At 37.1% G+C, this 19348-nt stretch overlaps 1 protein-coding gene and 1 long non-coding RNA gene across 2 annotated transcripts; one reads left to right on the top strand and one right to left on the bottom strand.

Moving 5' to 3' along the window:
* Window positions 1–524: 524 nt before the first annotated feature.
* Window positions 525–6675, top strand: LOC104220881 (uncharacterized). Its single transcript, XM_009771848.2, has 3 exons — window positions 525–629; window positions 856–5805; window positions 6344–6675. The coding sequence occupies exon 2, from the start codon at window positions 867–869 to the stop codon at window positions 5772–5774; it is 4908 nt and encodes a 1635-aa protein (XP_009770150.1). The 5' UTR covers window positions 525–629; window positions 856–866; the 3' UTR covers window positions 5775–5805; window positions 6344–6675.
* A 5442-nt stretch (window positions 6676–12117) lies between these two features.
* On the bottom strand, window positions 12118–16945 carry LOC138891275 (uncharacterized). Its single transcript, XR_011407653.1, has 2 exons — window positions 13779–16945; window positions 12118–13639 (listed from the first exon to the last, which is right to left on the bottom strand). It is a non-coding gene; the product is annotated as an uncharacterized lncRNA (long non-coding RNA).
* Window positions 16946–19348: the final 2403 nt, after the last annotated feature.

Here is a 19348-nt window from a genome sequence, read left to right as displayed (position 1 = left end):
GAGGAGATCCGGCAACATAACAGCAACAAACCGATGACCAAACGAGTGCAACTCGATAGCAATGGACAGCGATTCAATCCGCCAAATTCCAGAAATTCTTAAGCTAAAATCTATCTTTGTCTAATTTAAATGAATTTCTATTGGTAGGGGTACAACCTCTTTCCTAAAGCAAAGTAAGGAATAGAAAAGGTTCTTTTCTGCTATTCTTTCTACTTCCAGCGATTCATATGGTGTTTTATCATATAATCCTGTTAACTCCTGTTTTATCAAAGTAACCAACGTACATTATTAGAAATTGAACTTAGGCCTCAAACTTTTACGAATTTCCTTTTTATGCCAATAAAGTTTCCTGAATAACTCAAATCGCACATAATTCTCCTGCTATACGAGCAGTCAAATCACGAGCGTGTCAAGATATCGTTGGATACACATTATCTTACTGTGGAACAGCAATTACGTTTCAAAGATTCAGAAGCAAGGACAAGCAAACACTTAATTCGGCTAATGCTTTTCTGATTCAATTCATTTTCAATTTTTCCTTAAGTATTATACAAACCCCTTTTCTCTCTCTCTCTCTCTCACACACAGTAAAACCTCAAAAACTCAGCTTTCGTGAGTAGCTCTAAAAGGTACAATTTTTTCTCTAATTCTTCCGTTTTCTTGAATTGCTCCTCAGAATACTATCTGGGCCTATGCTTCTTGTGCGAATCTTGAATTTTTCATGCTGTTTTCTTGATTCTGTAGATCCACATGCTTAGATTTGTTAGTCTGTGCCCATTAGGGTTTTGGAGTTATTGTCTTTAGGGTGATTCTTGATATGTAAAGTTGAAAATTTTCTGCTCTTCTTGTACCCAGATTCTGTAACTATGGATGAGCAAGAAGGAGTAAGTAGAGTCAACAGTGTTTCAGAGCCCACTGTGGGTAATACTGTTGATGAAACCCTAGTAGAGAATTTGCGATGTGAGGGGCAGGCTTATAGTGAGGGGGATGGTGGGGAGATAATGGTGGAGGTGGTAGGCTCTGATGTGTTTGTTGATGGGGTTTGTGGTGATGGTGCTGAATTGGGGCATGAGGGATCGGGAAAAGGAGTTGACGCTTATAGGGATTCTCTGTCAAGGGATGCTGAGGACTCATCTGGGAATACTGGAAATGGTGTTGAAGTTGTACTTGATGTTGCAAGGTCATCTGGGGATGTTTCTGTGACGTCTAGTGCTGAAATTGTTCCGAATGTAACAGCTTGTACTGTCGTACAGCAAGTCAGCTTCAGTGATGCTGAGGGTAATGTTGTCAGGAGCACTGAATCTGTTGGTTTGACTTCACCTGATGTTGTGGGTGATGTTTCCAAGGCAGTGGACAATGAGGCTGTGAGTGAAACAGCTGATAGAGTTTTGGAGCAAGTCAACATCAGAGTTAGTGAGGAGGGGAATGTTGTGGGAAGCTCTGTATCTGTTAAAGGGAGTGCTGATTTGACACTGCAAAGAGTGGGTCTTTCTGATGATGGGGTGTGGAATCCTGGAATTGAACCTCTGTCTGGATCTTCTTCATTTGTGCCCCAAGACAGTTCTAATATTGAGGCTAGCAATTTGAGATTGGATTCTTCTGAAAAAGATGAAACTTCAGTCACAGAGATGGTTGGCCAGGCTAGTGACAAAGATGTTGCCAATCATGCAAGGGATCAGATATCAGATCATCTAGCTGAAAGAGTTGTGTCAGGGGATGGTGAGTTGGTAGAAAAAATACATTCAGAGGTTGAAACCATGGAAACCGATGCCCCTGATCAAGAGAAAGATGACTTGAGCAACAAGGATGAGAATTCACATACTGATGTTGAAACCATGGAAACCGATGTCCATGATCAAGAGAAAGATAACTTGAGCAACAAGGATGAGAATTCACGTACGGATGTTGAACCCATGGAAACTGATGTGTATGATCAAGATGGTGGGTTCCCTAACAAGGATAATAATAGCAATTCTGTTGATGACACAGTTTCTTTGAGACCAAACAGTCCAATCCCTGAAGATAAGGGAGGGGCTATCAGGGTAGTTAGTGGTGATTCAAGATTATCAGTTGACCACACCCCAGTTGTACATGATCACTCCTTAGGCATCAATGGTAACACTGCGCCATCGTACCCTGGGAAGCAAGAACATAGCTTGAAGGAAAATTTGGCAGCAGAGAATGGGGCTATTGGTTCTTCTTGTGAAAAAGCAAACCATGCTGAGGTTCGGGTATTTAAGGTTGATGCCATGCATGAAGAAAAAAGCGATCTTGCTTTATGTGCACAGCCAGAAGCTTCTCATTTGCAAACCCAAACTGGCAATCTTAAGGAGGTGTCTATGGATGGTAGTGAGGTCTCAATTTTAAAGATACCAGTATCCAGCGATAAAGATGGGATCTTAAGTGGTTCAGACGAGTTGCCAAATATACAGCCTAAGGTAGCAGATGGAATTAGTGAAATTTCTAGTGATGATCTCCCACTGTCTTCTGAACAGGCGAGTGCTCATGATCCAGGAAACTTTGAGGAGATGGAAGTCGAGGGGGTTCGTCATGAGACAACTGGCACTATGACTTTTCCCATGAATGATGAAAGTCTGAATGTAGTGAAGGTTGATGCCAGGTTGGAAAATGACGCTGGAATTGAACCCTTGGAAACCTCTCATGAACCAGCTTGCAGAACTGATGGAGATAGTGTTGAAATGGACAGGGATGGGGATGCCCAGCTTGGAACTGCCACAACAAGCTTAAGTTGCACCGTGGATAAAAATATTTTAATAGCTGAAACAACAGTGTCCATAGAGACTATGGCTAGCACAGGAGAGATGAACACGATGGATGAAACAAACAGAGTAACCCACTTCCTGCCGGAAGGCTTGGACGGGAACATGTCGCTGCAGCGTGTTGAGAACGAGAGCTTATTGCCTTTTGATGACTATGCAGGAAAAGAAGGCGATCCCAAGGTGACTGCAGTGTCATCTAACGATGATGTTATGACTGAGACTTCATTACTTCAGGATACTGACAAAACTTCAGATTCTGATGCTGTTAATGAGAAGTCGCCTCTTTTACTGGAAGAAAATGACTTAAAGGTCGAGGCTGAACAGAAAGTGGAGACTAAGGACACTGCTCTTAGAGAGGATCCTACTCAAGCTCATGTTTTGGCTCACAATGCAGAAGGTGTTAGTACAGGAAAGCATTCAGATATTACCAAAGAATCTGAATCCACTGCAAATCAAGAGGGTGTAGTGGAGCGTGATCATATACTTGCTCTTGAGATGGATCATGAGGCTGGGAATGCAGCAACTGCTGATAAAATGTCAATTGAAGAAAACAACTTTAATGTAGAGGGTGCTATAAAATCTCGAACTGTAACAAATTCTGGCGCTGATGTCCCTCCTCCAGTTGAAGAAAACAGCATTAATGTAGAGGGTGCTATAAAATCTCAGACTGTAACAAATTCTGGTGCTGATGTCCCTCCTCCAGTTGGAGATCAAATTGTAGAAACTTGTATTTCTCATACCAGCAATGCCGAGACGAATCAAGCCAATGAGTACCAGGATTCCTCGAAGGCAGATGAGGGTCTTGTTTTCCGTGCACATGCTGCAGTAATGAAGGTTGCCGATGAACCAGAGAAGGGTGAAGTAGAAACTTGTATTTCTCATACCAGCAATGCCGAGACGAATCAAGCCAATGAGTACCGGGATTCCTTGAAGGCAGATGAGGGTCTTGTTTTCCGTGCAGATGCTGCAGAAACGAAGGTTGCCGGTGAACAAGAGAAGGGTGAAGTTGAAAAGCTTCATGCTGATACTGTGCAGGAATCTTCAGAGCAAGACAAAGGAACTGAAGAAGTTGCTTCTAAGACTAGCCACACAGTGATGTTGAATGAGAAGCCTGTGAGCTTGTTGAAGATGCAACCTGGTTATCTCATTCCACCACAAACTGATGAGGACGAGTACTCTATATCTGATTTAGTCTGGGGAAAAGTCAGAAGCCATCCATGGTGGCCTGGACAGATATTTGATCCTTCCGATGCTTCAGAAAAGGCCATCAAGTACCACAAGAAAGACAGCTTTTTGGTTGCGTATTTTGGAGATCGTACTTTTGCTTGGAATGATGCATCTGTACTGAGGCCATTCTGTTCTAATTTCTCCCAAATTGAGAAGCAAAGTAATTCAGAAACATTTCAAAATGCTATAAGCTGTGCTTTGGAAGAGGTTTCTAGACGGGTTGAGCTTGGTCTTGCTTGCTCATGCACACCTGAAGATTCCTATGATGAGATTTCGTGTCAGATTGTGGAGAATACTGGGATTTGTGAAGAATCAAGCAAAAGATATGGAGTGGACAAATCAACTGGAGTCACTTCCTTTGGACCTGACAAGCTCATGCACTATATGAAAGCATTAGCCCTATCACCAACTTGTCGGGCTGATAGGTTGGATCTCACCATTGCTCGAGCTCAGCTAGTGGCCTTTTGTCGCTTCAAAGGATATCGTCTGCCACCCGAATTCTTGTTAAGTGGAGAATTGCTGGAAAATGATGCTGAAGTTCCACAGGCGGACAGTGCAACTGACGAAAAGGGCCATGCTTCAGAAGACAGCGAGCAACATCCCACCGGTAAAGTCTCTGCTCACAAACGTAAGCATGGTTCAAAAGGTATTTCCCAGACGAAAAAGAAAGAGCGAAGCATGTCAGAGCTTATGGTTGATGTGGAATATGAGTATTCTCTACATTGTGAAGATGACCAAGATGGAAAACCATTCACTTCTAGCAAAAAGAGGAAGGCAGTTGATTCTCTTACTGATGGATCGGACAAGAGAACAAGTGTTTATGCAGCTAAAGTGTCACCCAGAGCGTCTGTATCCCCTAAGCCGTCCTTCCGTATTGGTGAATGCATTCAAAGAGCGGCAAGCCAATTAACTCGTTCAGCCTCACTTCTGAAGTGCAACAGTGATCAAACTGGGGCTGATGTTCAATTGCAGGACTCTCCAAATGGAAAAGTTGTGACTCCGACTGAATTGCCTTCCCCGAATGAGTTGCTCTCACAACTTCAGTTGGTGGCATGGGCACCACTGAAAAGCTACAACTTCTTAAAAACTATCACTTCTTTCTTTTCGGGTTTTAGAAATTCAGTTGTTTTGAGCCAGCATTCTCGGAGGCAGAATTCATCGGCCGGAAGACCTAGCGGTGGTCGAAAGAGGAAAGCTTCACAAACTGTAGCTGGGCTTGCTGAAGAATTTGAATTCGATGATGTAAATGATTCTTATTGGACAGACAGGATTGTACAAAACCATGGTGAGGAGCAGCTATTGCAGAATGGTCAGAGTGGGGAAGGAGAACGTCAGCTTACGGTTCATGATCCAGAGAAACCCAGTAAACCAGGTCGTAGACCATACTCCAGAAAACGAAAATCCAGTGCGGACGATGACACAACGCCAGGTGTTCCTCCTGAGGACATTGAGAAGAGGAAGCATGAGCCAGCAGAACTCATTTTAAATTTTGCAGAAGGTGGTCCTCTTCCATCTGAAATGAACCTTAATAAAATGTTTAGGCGGTTTGGACCGCTGAAGGAGTTAGAAACTGAAGTTTATCAGGAGTCTTCTCGTGCTAGGGTGGTCTTTAAAAGGGGTTCTGACGCAGAGGTTGCTCATAGTAGTGTGGGAAAGTTCAACATCTTTGGGTCACGGCAAGTGACTTACGAGCTCAGCTACACACCAGTTATCTCATTTAAGCCGATGCTCATTACACTTGCAGCAGATCTGGAGGGAGCTATTTGATGATACAGTTCCAAGATGGTGGTAGTTCCAGGTAGCTATTCACTCATTATAGATGCACTCTTGAAAGTTATACATTTGAATGCTGATTCGGAAAGTAACAACCCTTCATTATGGCCTTTGCTCCCCTCCCTCCCCTTCCTCGAAAAAGTTTTCATGTGCTCCCTTTATTTCGTTCATGAGAAATTGTGAAGAAGCCCTAAATGTTCACTATTTAAGAAATTAGTTGTAGAAAGTCTTCTCACTATCTAAATTGTGGTCCGTTCCTATCTCCTAGATATGGTATTTTCTGAACTTCTTAAGGCTACCTTGCTGGAAAACTTTTAACTATTATTTTTTGCTAGTGAAAAACTTCACCATTATAGTTTCCCGGGGTCGAGTTCAAATTTTAACTACATTTGATGATTGGGAAAATACAGCCCCTTCTACTTTGTTGTCAAGTTGCTGCTTTATTCTTTGTATGTTGGATGTTATCTTCCTTCACATTTAAAAACAAAAAAATTAGCTTTCAGCGCAACTGTCTTTGCTCAGGATCCTTCTTTTACTGACTGCTATTCTGCTTTGTATTGTAGTTTGAAGAAGAAATGACTATGCATGGACGACCAACAGTAACACTTTGATTAGAGTGGATTTGCTGGAGTAGAGGGTGACCAGAGACACAGATGCATCTTTTTGTATAAAAGACCTCATTTCTGTCTTATGTACTTTCTTATCTCTTTGTAGTGGCGAAAAGAAGAGTTGTCCCTCCTGCTGCATTAGAAATGATATGTGCATGATGATCGATGTCGGCAGTGTTCATGCTTATTATCATCTTCTCAGTTCCCTCTTGATTTTTCTGGATGAATGAAGATGAAATTTTTGGTGTTGGTCTCGTATGATGTAAGTAAAGGAATTTGTTCACGAACGCTTCGGGATGTTGTTGAAACTTAATGGCAATTAAGTTAGACAAGTGTAGTCGGCCTAAGAGATTTGTCAAGCTTAAAAAATATGAAGTGAAACAAGACTCCTGAAGCTCATTTTCTGGTTAGGTGCGTATTTCCTTATCAGGAACATTTTGATACCACTAATTTGTGAGACACTAGTTAACTTACCCACGCTCGTGCGATTCTAATATTATCATCAAATTCTAACTTTAAAACATGCGACTTTAGTAAATGTCATGTCACCTTAAATATGATCAGTTTCAGTTGATCGAAAGATAGGCTAATTACCAAGTATAACTGAGGTGAAACATAAACTCATCTTTTCTCGAGTTTGTCCTCCTGCTCTATTGTTGTCCGTCATTTCTTCTCCTTATCTTGTTGCACTCAGATTCCTTTCATTTGTATCTAGAATTATATAATTCAAAATTTAATATAGCAATAGTGTTTATTTCTTATTTCTATGATATTATGTAATAAGCTCATACTCAAATTATGAATTCAACCCGTAATAAAATGAGTTTATTTGGGTTAAAAATCTGTGCAATAGAAATTTAAGAATATATATATGAGCTTCGGCCCGTGCTAGTATGTGATTGAATTTTCTGTATGTATGCAAAATTTTAAACTTATTTATCTGGTTTTAATTACGTTTTCCTTTTTACAGAAAGTAACTAAAGTTTTTTATAAAGAACATACAAATTATGTCATACACTACAGTTTATATACAATTTGAACATAACTTTTTGGTGTACAAATGACATACAAAAATATATATACAATCTATTTATTTACTCTTTGAGTTTCAATCTAAAATTTCATTCAAAATCAACTCGAATCTTCACCAAATTGATATATAAACGCCAAAGGGTATTTCAATTACTTGCGACGTCTAATTCAGATAAATAATAATTTTGTAAGATTTTATTTTTGAATTCAAACCTTCGAAACTTTTATGGGTTAATGGAGTTCAAGCTAAGTCTTTACGTTTCACACGTCTTTAAAAATTGTGTATAAATGAATACATAAATAAGTTTCACATAAAAGAACAAATAAATGGTTTCAGCCTCGCCTTCAACAGTGTTCCTTTTTTTTTTTAAAAGTATCTTGACTTTAGCATTATTAGGATGACGTAAAAAATGATGTGATAGTTAACATGGATCAATTATACGCGATGTGATTTTTTTCAAGGAAGCTTTAGTTCGTCCCTTTTTTGGGATAAGTTTATCCTTCATAGTTTAAAAACGAAGACGGGAGGTGCAGTAAAAAATAAGGATTTCTGGCCTATAAGTTGGTAAGAGTGTGTAGGCCTATCTCTATATATGTCACAGAAGTGGCAAGCGGGCGGGTCGGGTCGGATATGGTTTGGATCGAAACGGGTAATAAAAAATAAATAAATTATCCGACCCGACCCATATTTAATACGGATAAAAAACGGTTTAACCGACGAATAATATGTGTAACTATATTATCCATGACTTCTTGCATATGATCACTTTTGGGAGAATTCTTAGTCTCCCTAACTTGAGGAACCCCCAATTTGAGGCTTTACAAATGTAAAAGTTAGATTCATTGGTTATCCATTTCTAAATGGATAAAATGGTTCTTATCCATATTTGACCCGTTTTTAAAATGTTCATTATCCAACCCATTTTTTAGTGGATAATATGGGTGGTTAGCTATTTTCTTTTAACCATTTTGCCACCCCTAGTATGTCAGATAGAGTTGGGTGGAATGGGGGAGAAAGAAGAGAGAGAAAGAATGAGGAAGATTGCAGTCTAAATACATTATTTTGTATAAAATTGGTAAATTATATATCAAATATTATAAAAGCATTGTAGAGTTGTATAAAACTTTCTAATATGTGGATTGGAACTTATTCTAAATACTCATAAGCGTTTTTTGCTTAACACACAAGTAGACCTGTTGTTTTGCAACAACATCGCAGAGTTGTATAGAACTTTCAATTCTATGTACTGAAATTGCTAAACATAAGATTGTATAGAACTTTGAAATATGTGTACTGAAATTGCTAAATATATAGTTTTTTCAACACATGAGTGTGACAAAGTTTCCATCTGTAATTTTCTCCATGAAACCAATTTTCTCCTATCTCTTACTTACATCATAACAAACATGTTTGTTACATCTTTTACCTTTTGGGATAAGTTTTGAATACCTCAATAAATGACAGTTAAGATAAATAAATACTCTAAAAATAAATAATACAGAACAAATAACCACATCATGTGTAAAGTAGCAACTTGTAATCTAAATGGATTTTCTTTGCTAAACAACTTAAATGAATATGGTGGTTTTCTTTTAAAATTGTCCTACTTTAGAGAGTGTTTGGCCAAGTTTTTATGAAAAAAGGCTTTTAAGTATTAGCATAAGTTATTTTTCAGAAGCTGAAAAATAGCTTTTCCCTATAAACACTTTTGAAACCTAGGTCGAGCATAAATTGTTGTTCTAATATTGAGATTGAAACATAAATTGTAGTAACTCTCTAGTAGTACTTTTTCTGAAATAGTTTTGACAAAAAGATCTTTTCAAAATAAATAAATTTAGGAGGTTTGGCCAAAATGCCTGTTAAATTGGGTAAAACTATTACTATAACTTAATTAGCGCCACAGCTTCTTACAAAATATATTATCGGATAACTTTGTTGAAAACCCAATTGGAGCTCCATAGAATTGTTTTCGTTATATTTCCTAACAAATATCAAATGTTTACATTTACAAAAATAAATTTAGGCAATTTTTCAAATTAAAACAAATAATATTCCCTAATTGTTGGAGCTCATGCTCAACTTACTAATGAATCGACCTTTGCGAGTATCCCTGATTTTCTATAATTAACTTTCAAGATGTGACTAACTTATTATATTAGTCTATTACCTTCTTTTTTTTAAAATTGCATTGCAAATACCAGTGTATTATTGTTTGTTCGATTTTTTTTACTATATTTGTTAACTTTATATTTGTTATGATCACTATTTTTTATTTAAAATTAATGTATTTGTGTCTTTGACCATTTTGTAAAGATAATAATCTACAGAATAAGTTAAGTCAAGCTATTATAAAAGTGTATGTGTAAATACAGGTACCATATATATATTTTATATGGATATATGGAGTCATTTGGTTCTTTTTATTCTTGCTCGAGCTGGATGATTAAAAATTATCATGTCCAGTTCCCTCGGGGGATGGATCTATAAGAATTCACCTATCCCAATAACAAAAAAACCTGACTTGAATGATCCTGTATTAAGAGCTAAATTGGCTAAAGGTATGGGTCATAATTATTATGGAGAGCCCGCATGGCCCAATGATCTTTTATATATTTTTCCAGTAGTAATTCTAGGTACTATTGCATGTAATGTAGGCTTAGCCGTTTTAGAACCATCAATGATTGGTGAACCGGCAGATCCATTTGCAACCCCTTTGGAAATATTACCTGAATGGTATTTCTTTCCTGTATTTCAAATACTTCGTACAGTGCCCAATAAATTATTGGGGGTTCTTTTAATGGTTTCAGTACCTGCGGGATTATTAACAGTACCTTTTTTAGAGAATGTTAATAAATTCCAAAATCCATTTCGCCGTCCAGTAGCGACGACTGTCTTTTTGATTGGTACCGCAGTCGCCCTTTGGTTGGGCATTGGTGCAACATTACCTATTGATAAATCCCTAACTTTAGGTCTTTTTTAAATTTTTAAATTGATTCAATTGTGAAATAACACGACATGTGTATCTAGGGAATAGTTTCTTCAAAGCGAATTCTCCCTAGATACATCTATTCAATTTAATTCTGAATTTATTTTGAATATATGATATATTAATATATTAATTGTGCTAAAGAGTTTCAATCTATTTTCACTAAGTAAGTCCAATAGATTTAAAACTTATTTTTTGCTAAATCAATTACGAAATATTTTTCTAAAATGCCCAATATCCGTTTTACATCTTCGCTACGAAAATGTTCAATTTTCATAAGATCTTCTTGGCTGTTATTCAAAAGGTCCAACAATGTATATATATTGGACATTTTGAGGCAATTATAGATCCTGGAAGGCAATTCTGATTGGTCAATAAAAATCGATTTCAATGCTATTTTTTTTTTGTTTTTTATGAGTTTAGCCAATTTATCATGAAAGGTAAAAGGGGATAAAGGAACCGTGTGTTGATTGTCCTGTAAATATAAGTTGTCTTCCTCCATATGTAAAAAGGGAATAAATAAATCAATTAAATTTCGGGATGCTTCATGAAGTGCTTCTTTCGGAGTTAAACTTAGCTACAGCTGTTCACTATCACCAAGAAGACAAGCTTGAACAGTTCCTAACTTATAGATATTTAGATTCTTGTGTTTAACTAATTGATTAACAAATTAAAATAATAAATTAACAACTAAAGATACTAAGAGTTAGAGACAAGATTAAGGAGGTCTAGAGTTATGATTTCCCCAATTGTCGGAATCCTTCCCGCTATGTCTTCTATAATTTCGCCTAAGTATTCTCTACCGATCATGAGCACTCTTATTACCGTAAATCTCTCCCGAGTAATCACGACAATTTACTAGACGCACTCTCCCGAGCTACGCTAGCTGGCTTTTGATACAACTCACTTCAGATCGCACCCAAGGCTTCGTTATCCCTAATCTCGCCTTTAAACCCTCGGTTATTGATCCCTCATATACTCTGGGAGTGGTGTTGTTCAACAATTACCTAAATATGCACTCTCTCCCGAGTTATGCATACTAAATAGGCACAGCTAATTGAGAGCTCTTCAATTAACTACAATAAGAACGTAGTTGAACAAATAGAGATTATACTACGGCTCAATTATATAAAAACATAACAAGAATTTATCCTACAAAAGGTTCTATCAAAACTCTAGATAACAAATTAGCTATTCATAATAGTATGTAAAACTACAATACTAAAAGTCATAACCAACAATGAAAAATAGGAAGAGGAAAGAAAAAAACTTGTAGAAGAATTCCCAAGCCTTGCTCCTATTGTGTCTCTGCCTCCATAGGTCAAACCTATGTCAAAAATATGTCCAAATCCTTTCTTTGCCGGCTTCCTTGGTTTAATATAGGGTTTTGGGCTAAAAATCCCGTTAGTCCCTGAAATTTCCGCCTCCTGCCGAATTTTTAAATTGATTCAATTGTGAAATAACACGACATGTGTATCTAGGGAATAGTTTCTTCAAAGCGAATTCTCCCTAGATACATCTATTCAATTTAATTCTGAATTTATTTTGAATATATGATATATTAATATATTAATTGTGCTAAAGAGTTTCAATCTATTTTCACTAAGTAAGTCCAATAGATTTAAAACTTATTTTTTGCTAAATCAATTACGAAATATTTTTCTAAAATGCCCAATATCCGTTTTACATCTTCGCTACGAAAATGTTCAATTTTCATAAGATCTTCTTGGCTGTTATTCAAAAGGTCCAACAATGTATATATATTGGACATTTTGAGGCAATTATAGATCCTGGAAGGCAATTCTGATTGGTCAATAAAAATCGATTTCAATGCTATTTTTTTTTTGTTTTTTATGAGTTTAGCCAATTTATCATGAAAGGTAAAAGGGGATAAAGGAACCGTGTGTTGATTGTCCTGTAAATATAAGTTGTCTTCCTCCATATGTAAAAAGGGAATAAATAAATCAATTAAATTTCGGGATGCTTCATGAAGTGCTTCTTTCGGAGTTAAACTTCCGTTTGTCCATATTTCGAGAAAAAGTATCTCTTGTTTTTCATTCCCATTCCCATAAGAATGAATACTATGATTCGCGTTTCGAACAGGCATGAATACATCATCTCAAAATTTTTCGAGCCAATACGTGGGCTCCAGTCCAATATATACCCGCCAAATAATCAATTCTATAATAACTAGTGCATTTTAATTAAATTTCAAAGTTTCACACCTAAATATTGAATTTAGTGTTGATATAGAGAAAGAAGAGAATTAACTATCCAATTCTTACCTACTACTGTAGGATTATTGACAATAGAAAATATTATATGTCTGAGTTCAAGAACTAGTGATTTGTAAAGAAACCTAAAACTTTTCGTTTCCTATTTGAGTATTTCGCTGGGAGCCTCTGTTTCTTGCTCCTTCAAAGTCTGCTTCATTGTTGTTCTGTTTCGTATAAGGCGTTAAGCCTTTTTCCTTATAACATTCCACTCTATGTCTGGAAATAAGTTTAAAATACATGGCATGAGGGATAGATAAGGGATTATACACGGGGAATCTTTGTAGCTGAATAGAAAACTTCTAGAATAGAGTAGAGAGGATTAAAATGCAAAAAGACAAGGAAAATTAGGTTGAAAGGGGTAAAATGCAAAGTTAAAAGGGCTGAAGAAAACATAGAGGAATATCTGAATGGACAACTATGGCTAATAATTCCTTGATTTTGTTTGCAAATAAAGGATTCCTTCTCTTCTAAAAAGAGTCAGTCGATATAGACATAGAATACACACCTTAGAATATCCATTTTTTCTGTAAGCTTAGTCTTCATCACTCACAAAACTCATAAAAAAAGACAATCATGATGGGCCAACAGACCCATTGACTTGCTACTAAGTGCATCTACTACCACATTAACTTTACCCGAACGATAAACGATATTGAAATCATAATCCTTCAATAACTCAAGCCACCTTCTCTATCTCAAATTTCACTCTTTCTGCTTGAAAATATACTTGAGACTTTTGTAATCTGTAAACACTTCACAATGCTCGCCATATAGGTAGTGTCCCCATATCTTTAATGCAAACACCACTACTGCAAGCTCCAAGTCGTGTGTGAGGTAGTTCTTCTCATGATTCTTTAACTGCTTGGAAGCATAAGCAATAATTTTTTCGTAGTGCATAAGAACACAACCAAGACCAACTCTGGAGGCATCACAGTACAATGTGAACCCACTCAAACCTGTCGGCAAAGTTAACACAGGTGCATCGGTCAACCTCTTTTTTAACTCTTGAAAACTCAGTTCACAAGTGTCTAACCACTGGAACTTAATTGCTTTTTGAGTCAACTTAGTTAATGGAGTTGTAAGTGAAGAAAATACCTCTACAAACCTTCTATAGTAGCCAGCTAACCCCAAGACACTCATGATTTCGGTTGGTGTTGTCGGCCTTGGCCAGTCCATGACTGCTTCTATCTTATAACGGTTTACTTTTATGCCTTCACTAGATATCACGTGGCCTAAGAATGCTACTGACTGCAATCAGAATTCACGTTTTGAAAACTTGGAATATAGCTTATTCTCCTTCAAAACAAAATACTTAGAGTGCAAATTCAGTGACGGGGCTCATGAGTCACACGTGGATGTGAAGCTTGATACTCAAGTTATCCCCCAAGAAAGCTAATTTCAAGTATATTGCGTCTATTTTCTAGGATAACGGGGGGATTGACGAGGATGTCATACATCGTATTTGAGCGGGATGGATGAAATGGAGTCTTACATTCGACGTCTTATGTGATAGGAATGTACCGCCAAGACTTAAAGGTAAATTTTACAATTGGTGGTCCGACCAACTATTCTATATAGGGCGGAGTGTTGGCCAATTAAGAACGCACATATGGAGAAGATGAAAGTAGCAAAAATGAGGATATTGAGATGGATGAGTGGGTATACCAGGAGAGATAAGGTTAGGAATGAAGCTATCCAGGACAACGTGGGAGTGACTTTCATGGGGGACAAGATGCGGGAGTCGAGACTGAGATGGTTCGGGTACGTAAAGAGGAGAATCATTGATGCTCCTGTTAGGAGATGTGAGAGGCGGGCCATGGCGGGTGTGAGAAGAGGTCGAGATAGACCAAGGAAGTATTGAGGAGAGGTGATTAGGCATGATATGACGCGACTCTATCTTACTGAGGACATGACCCTTGATAGAAATGTATGGAGGACGAGGATGTCATACATCGTATTTGAGCGGGATGGATGAAATGGAGTCTTACATTCGACGTCTTATGTGATAGGAATGTACCGCCAAGACTTAAAGGTAAATTTTACAATTGGTGGTCCGACCAACTATTCTATATAGGGCGGAGTGTTGGCCAATTAAGAACGCACATATGGAGAAGATGAAAGTAGCAAAAATGAGGATATTGAGATGGATGAGTGGGTATACCAGGAGAGATAAGGTTAGGAATGAAGCTATCCAGGACAACGTGGGAGTGACTTTCATGGGGGACAAGATGCGGGAGTCGAGACTGAGATGGTTCGGGTACGTAAAGAGGAGAATCATTGATGCTCCTGTTAGGAGATGTGAGAGGCGGGCCATGGCGGGTGTGAGAAGAGGTCGAGATAAACCAAGGAAGTATTGAGGAGAGGTGATTAGGCATGATATGACGCGACTCTATCTTACTGAGGACATGACCCTTGATAGAAATGTATGGAGGTCGAGGATTAGGGTAGAAGGTTAGTACGTAGTTGTAAGTTTCTCCTTTTCTTACCAATTACTTTAGTAGCACTCAGGTTCCTGCATATTCTTAAGTAGATCGTCACTTCTCCATGTGATTTAGTTCACTTCTGTTATCGTATTTCATGTTGTTAGTATTTAGTACTACTAGTTCCCCCCTTTTTTCTCTTCTCCTTCTCCCCCTCCTCCTCCTCCTTGATGGACATGTATTGAAAAGTTATTTTTCAAATTCTACTATCACTGCGAGACTCCCTTAAAGATGGTGTCTTTTTAAATAAGATAACATGAGAATTTCACAATCACACTTCCAATGTCACTCTTAAAGTTACTTCTTAATTTCAATATCACAGACTGGATAACAAGTCCATCATGCTGCAACAAACCCCTACTACAGGCAGATCAAAATGAAGACATAAACAAATGAATGAATGCTTTGGAAGTTAATTATCTGAAAGTCCTGCACAAGTTTCACACTTGATCAGTTGGGTTTTCCTTTCTTCAGTTAAAAATTCCAAAGCAAGAAAATATTTGGAAAGCAACTATCTCTTAGTATGGTTACAGTGTTGTTTGTTTACTGGCGGTGAATTTTATAATGATTAAAAACAGTAGAACTCTTGTACCAACTCATATATGAGAGTGACAACTTTTAATATCAATAACTGGACAAAGCTCACCAGCACAGTTGATATCACAAGAAGGAGAAAAACCAAACACGTTGTGGGAATCGATAACTTACTCACTTGGGCACAAACAAAGACACCTGTAGCCATTTGAGAAGAATATTATATTGTGGTGCTTACCTTTCGATGCCTCGATATCCAAAGTTTTACCTTCCGATACCTCGATACCCAAAGTTCAAAAAAATCAAATAAGGTTTTTCTTTGGAAATCTATCCCGCACACTTTTGCAATTTTAGCGACCACATGAGTTTTGTTAGAAGTGTAGCAACTCAATCAGTAGAAGATGTAATCAAAATTTTCATTTACAAACCGAAGAAAGATCTTCCAGTGCTTTATTCCAGAACCAACTAATATTTCTCAATAAATACTGACAAAGAGGAAGCAATAGCAGGCTAGCTAACTAAAAGCAAAGCTGGCATACACATAACAGGCTGGCTAACTGAAAGCAAAGCAGGCAAAGAAAAAAACTTGTGATCTAGCAAACAATTGGTGATTCCTTACACTTATTGTGTTTATTTCTTATTTCATTTCTTTCTTAGACTTAGCATGAACACTATTCCCCTTCTTCTCCCAAACATTCGTAAAATTTCAATCATCAAAATACAACGAAATCCACAAAACTCATTTCCCTTCTCATCACCCTTTTCATAATAACAACATTTGTTTCAACCCCATCAAACATTCTTGGTAGAAAAGTTGGGGCAAGAACTCTTATCAAGGATGGGAAAACAAATAAAAAAGTTCAAGACTTGCAAGCAGATATTGTAAGAGGATAATATTGAATTGTTGAACTTTGCTAAGGCTGTAGAAGCCGAAACACAGGTTGTTTCTAGTATCAAACATTACCTTAAAATCTCCGTAACTGTTTCCTCGGCTATTCCGAAAATGTTTGATGCTGTATTGGTGATAAAACATTGGCAAGAAAGTCAGTGAACCAAGTTTCCTAAGCAAAGACCTTCGATTAACCGATGGCGTCAAAAGTGACAACAAAATCTGAAGATGAAGCAGAGGCAGAAAGAGGATGAGCAGAGGGAAACGGAAGCAGATTAATCGCTGTGAGATAGAAAGAAACTGAAGATGAAGCAGAGAAAGAAAGAGGATGAACAGAGGGAGGGATTAGTCGCTGGCAGTGAGAGCCCCTAAATCGCACCACCCGTCAAAGTTACCCTACGCGTGTTAGCTGTTAGCAAAATTTACGAAAAGACTAAAGTAGCCCTTGGGAAGCAGGCATGACGACCCTGACATACTTCCAACCGGCTTCTATATGGGATCAGCCCGGGCTTGCCCGGGCCCAACACTTTGGATTAGAGTGTGAGCAATTGAGAAAGTCAGATCATATCTATCAAAGACAATGTATAATAGCGTCACAAATTCATCAAACTCAACCATATACTTCTTATAGCTAAAGAGTGCCATTGGGAAAGAGTTCATTTATATGCAAGTGACTTGTATGATAGACGAAGCTTCTTATTTATTGGTAACTTATACGAAAAATAGTCAAATTGCTAAACGTATTAAAGCTTTTACACCACTGGAAGAAATACAAATTATTTTCAAATTTTAAATAGTTTTAAGTTGATTAGAGCAAATTATTGAAAACATGAAAAAGAATCTCTGCCACAGCTGCACTATTAGTTGCCTCAAGAGAGTGAAAAGAAGAAACTTCATTCTTTCTCATTTTCTTTCGTAGACTTTTCAACTGCTAACTCAGGAATTAACTTTTAACAATTATGCCAAAAAATAGGACAAATTCAGCAATACAATCTGGAGGTTCATACAAGACATACCAACCATTTCGAGTGGCGTTTAAGTTTATCTTCCAGTGTTAACCATTTATTAACTTTCGTGTGTCAACTGTCCTCATATAAGAACGGTAAAGACAGTTACTGAGCAACTCTAGTACTCCAGTAATAAAAGACGTGACCTTATTGTTATTCAGTGAAAGTCCGCTCTAGCAAAGAGTAGTAACCATACCATCAAAACTAAAAATTGACAAACTATATATCAATGACTTTATTAATAATACACAACTTTAACAAAATAATCACAGCAACTCAATTTTCCCTTTTGGTCTTGGAATAACATGCATTCTAGAGTTTTATTGTGAAAAACTTATGAGTGCATAAGCTACAAATGTTGTGCATTACCACTAAGCCTCAGATGACATATGAAGATATAATGAAAAGATAAAAATGTAATACTGAAATAAGGATTGCCTAAGGAAACAGACAACAGGGTAAACTTTTGGTGTTCTACCAAGAAGAAACTTAGAAAGAAAAAATTAGTAATCAAAGGCATAACAAGATCCAATAGTGGTCAAGATGCCATTGTGAGGTACGCAAAGGAGGGCTGAAACATAGGAAAAATCAGCAATGGTGCGAATGCCATAGTAGAAGTGGTGAAAGAAGAGAAATACATCAGAAGAATATAACTGGTAAATGAGAAAAATGTGCTACCAGTAATCCAAAAATAGATAACAACGGGATATGGTCAACTACCATATCTAGACATCAGAGATAACATAATTTATATTTTCACAGAGAATCTTATTGTTGCACCAATTGGAGTTATGATTCTTTACATTGTAAGCACGGAGAGCTTCCTGAAATTAGGACAAAGGACAATAAGTATTTCTTGAAGCTATCTCTTTATCGAATTAAGTCATTTCAAGATTCCTAAGTAAGTTCAAGTGGATTAGCTTAATCCCTTCGTAGCATAATGCTAAATTTATCACGAATTGGCGGGGAATAGAGCAAGTTGTTCTTCCTCGTACAAGTCTCATTCTTTGGTTAATTTTCTCGTTCATGTGAAGCAAAAGTTTCAATTTCTCCATAGTAGTACCTTCGTTGACTTTGGGTTCACTAATGACTAAATTGATCATGTATATAGCTAAATCTTTGTTACTTTACTGACCAAGCAGTCCATAAAAGGGAAGACAAGAAAAACGTAATCGATGATGATGTAAACTATTTGGGAAAAATAGGTCAATAAGAAGATCAGAAGATAATAAGGCACCTGTGGAATACCAGTAACAACAAAATGTAATTCTTTTAATGAAAGCCAACTCTTCTCCTGACCCTATTAGATTTGCTATTATGTTAACGTGTGTGAATGTGCAATAACTAACAAAAGTGTTCATCACAATAAGCCAATTTTCCCAATCATTCTTGAAAATGACTACATTCTAGAGCTTCATTATATAAAACTTAGATTTAGAGGTTTGTTGAATGCGGTGCATTACCACTAAAGTTGAAAAGATTGTGCCAAAAAAAAAAAGAAATTGAAGCACACTGCTTTGATGCAAATACCCAAAAATCTTCAAAACACAGAGTCGTAAGAACAAAGAACACTAAAAATAATTTTTATATACGAATCCTCATAATAAAATTTATTGAACTATTATCCATATTGTATAAAAGATACATTGTGTGGCAGTTCTCGGCATTTTATTTTGTAATTTAGTGAACTCATAGTGGAGGTTTGCGTAGCAATAGCTGAAACAGGTAATATTTTATCGTCAACAGCTACAAGAT

This window comes from Nicotiana sylvestris, chromosome 5 (assembly GCF_000393655.2).
Source record: "Nicotiana sylvestris chromosome 5, ASM39365v2, whole genome shotgun sequence".
NCBI lineage: Eukaryota > Viridiplantae > Streptophyta > Magnoliopsida > Solanales > Solanaceae > Nicotiana > Nicotiana sylvestris.
Note: the sequence above shows the minus strand (reverse complement) of the source record. Positions and strands in the feature narration are given on the sequence as shown.

Excerpts from the sequence above, each read along its gene's own strand:
- LOC104220881 (XM_009771848.2), top strand. The coding sequence starts at position 867 with ATGGATGAGCAAGAAGGAGTAAGTAGAGTCAACAGTGTTTCAGAGCCC.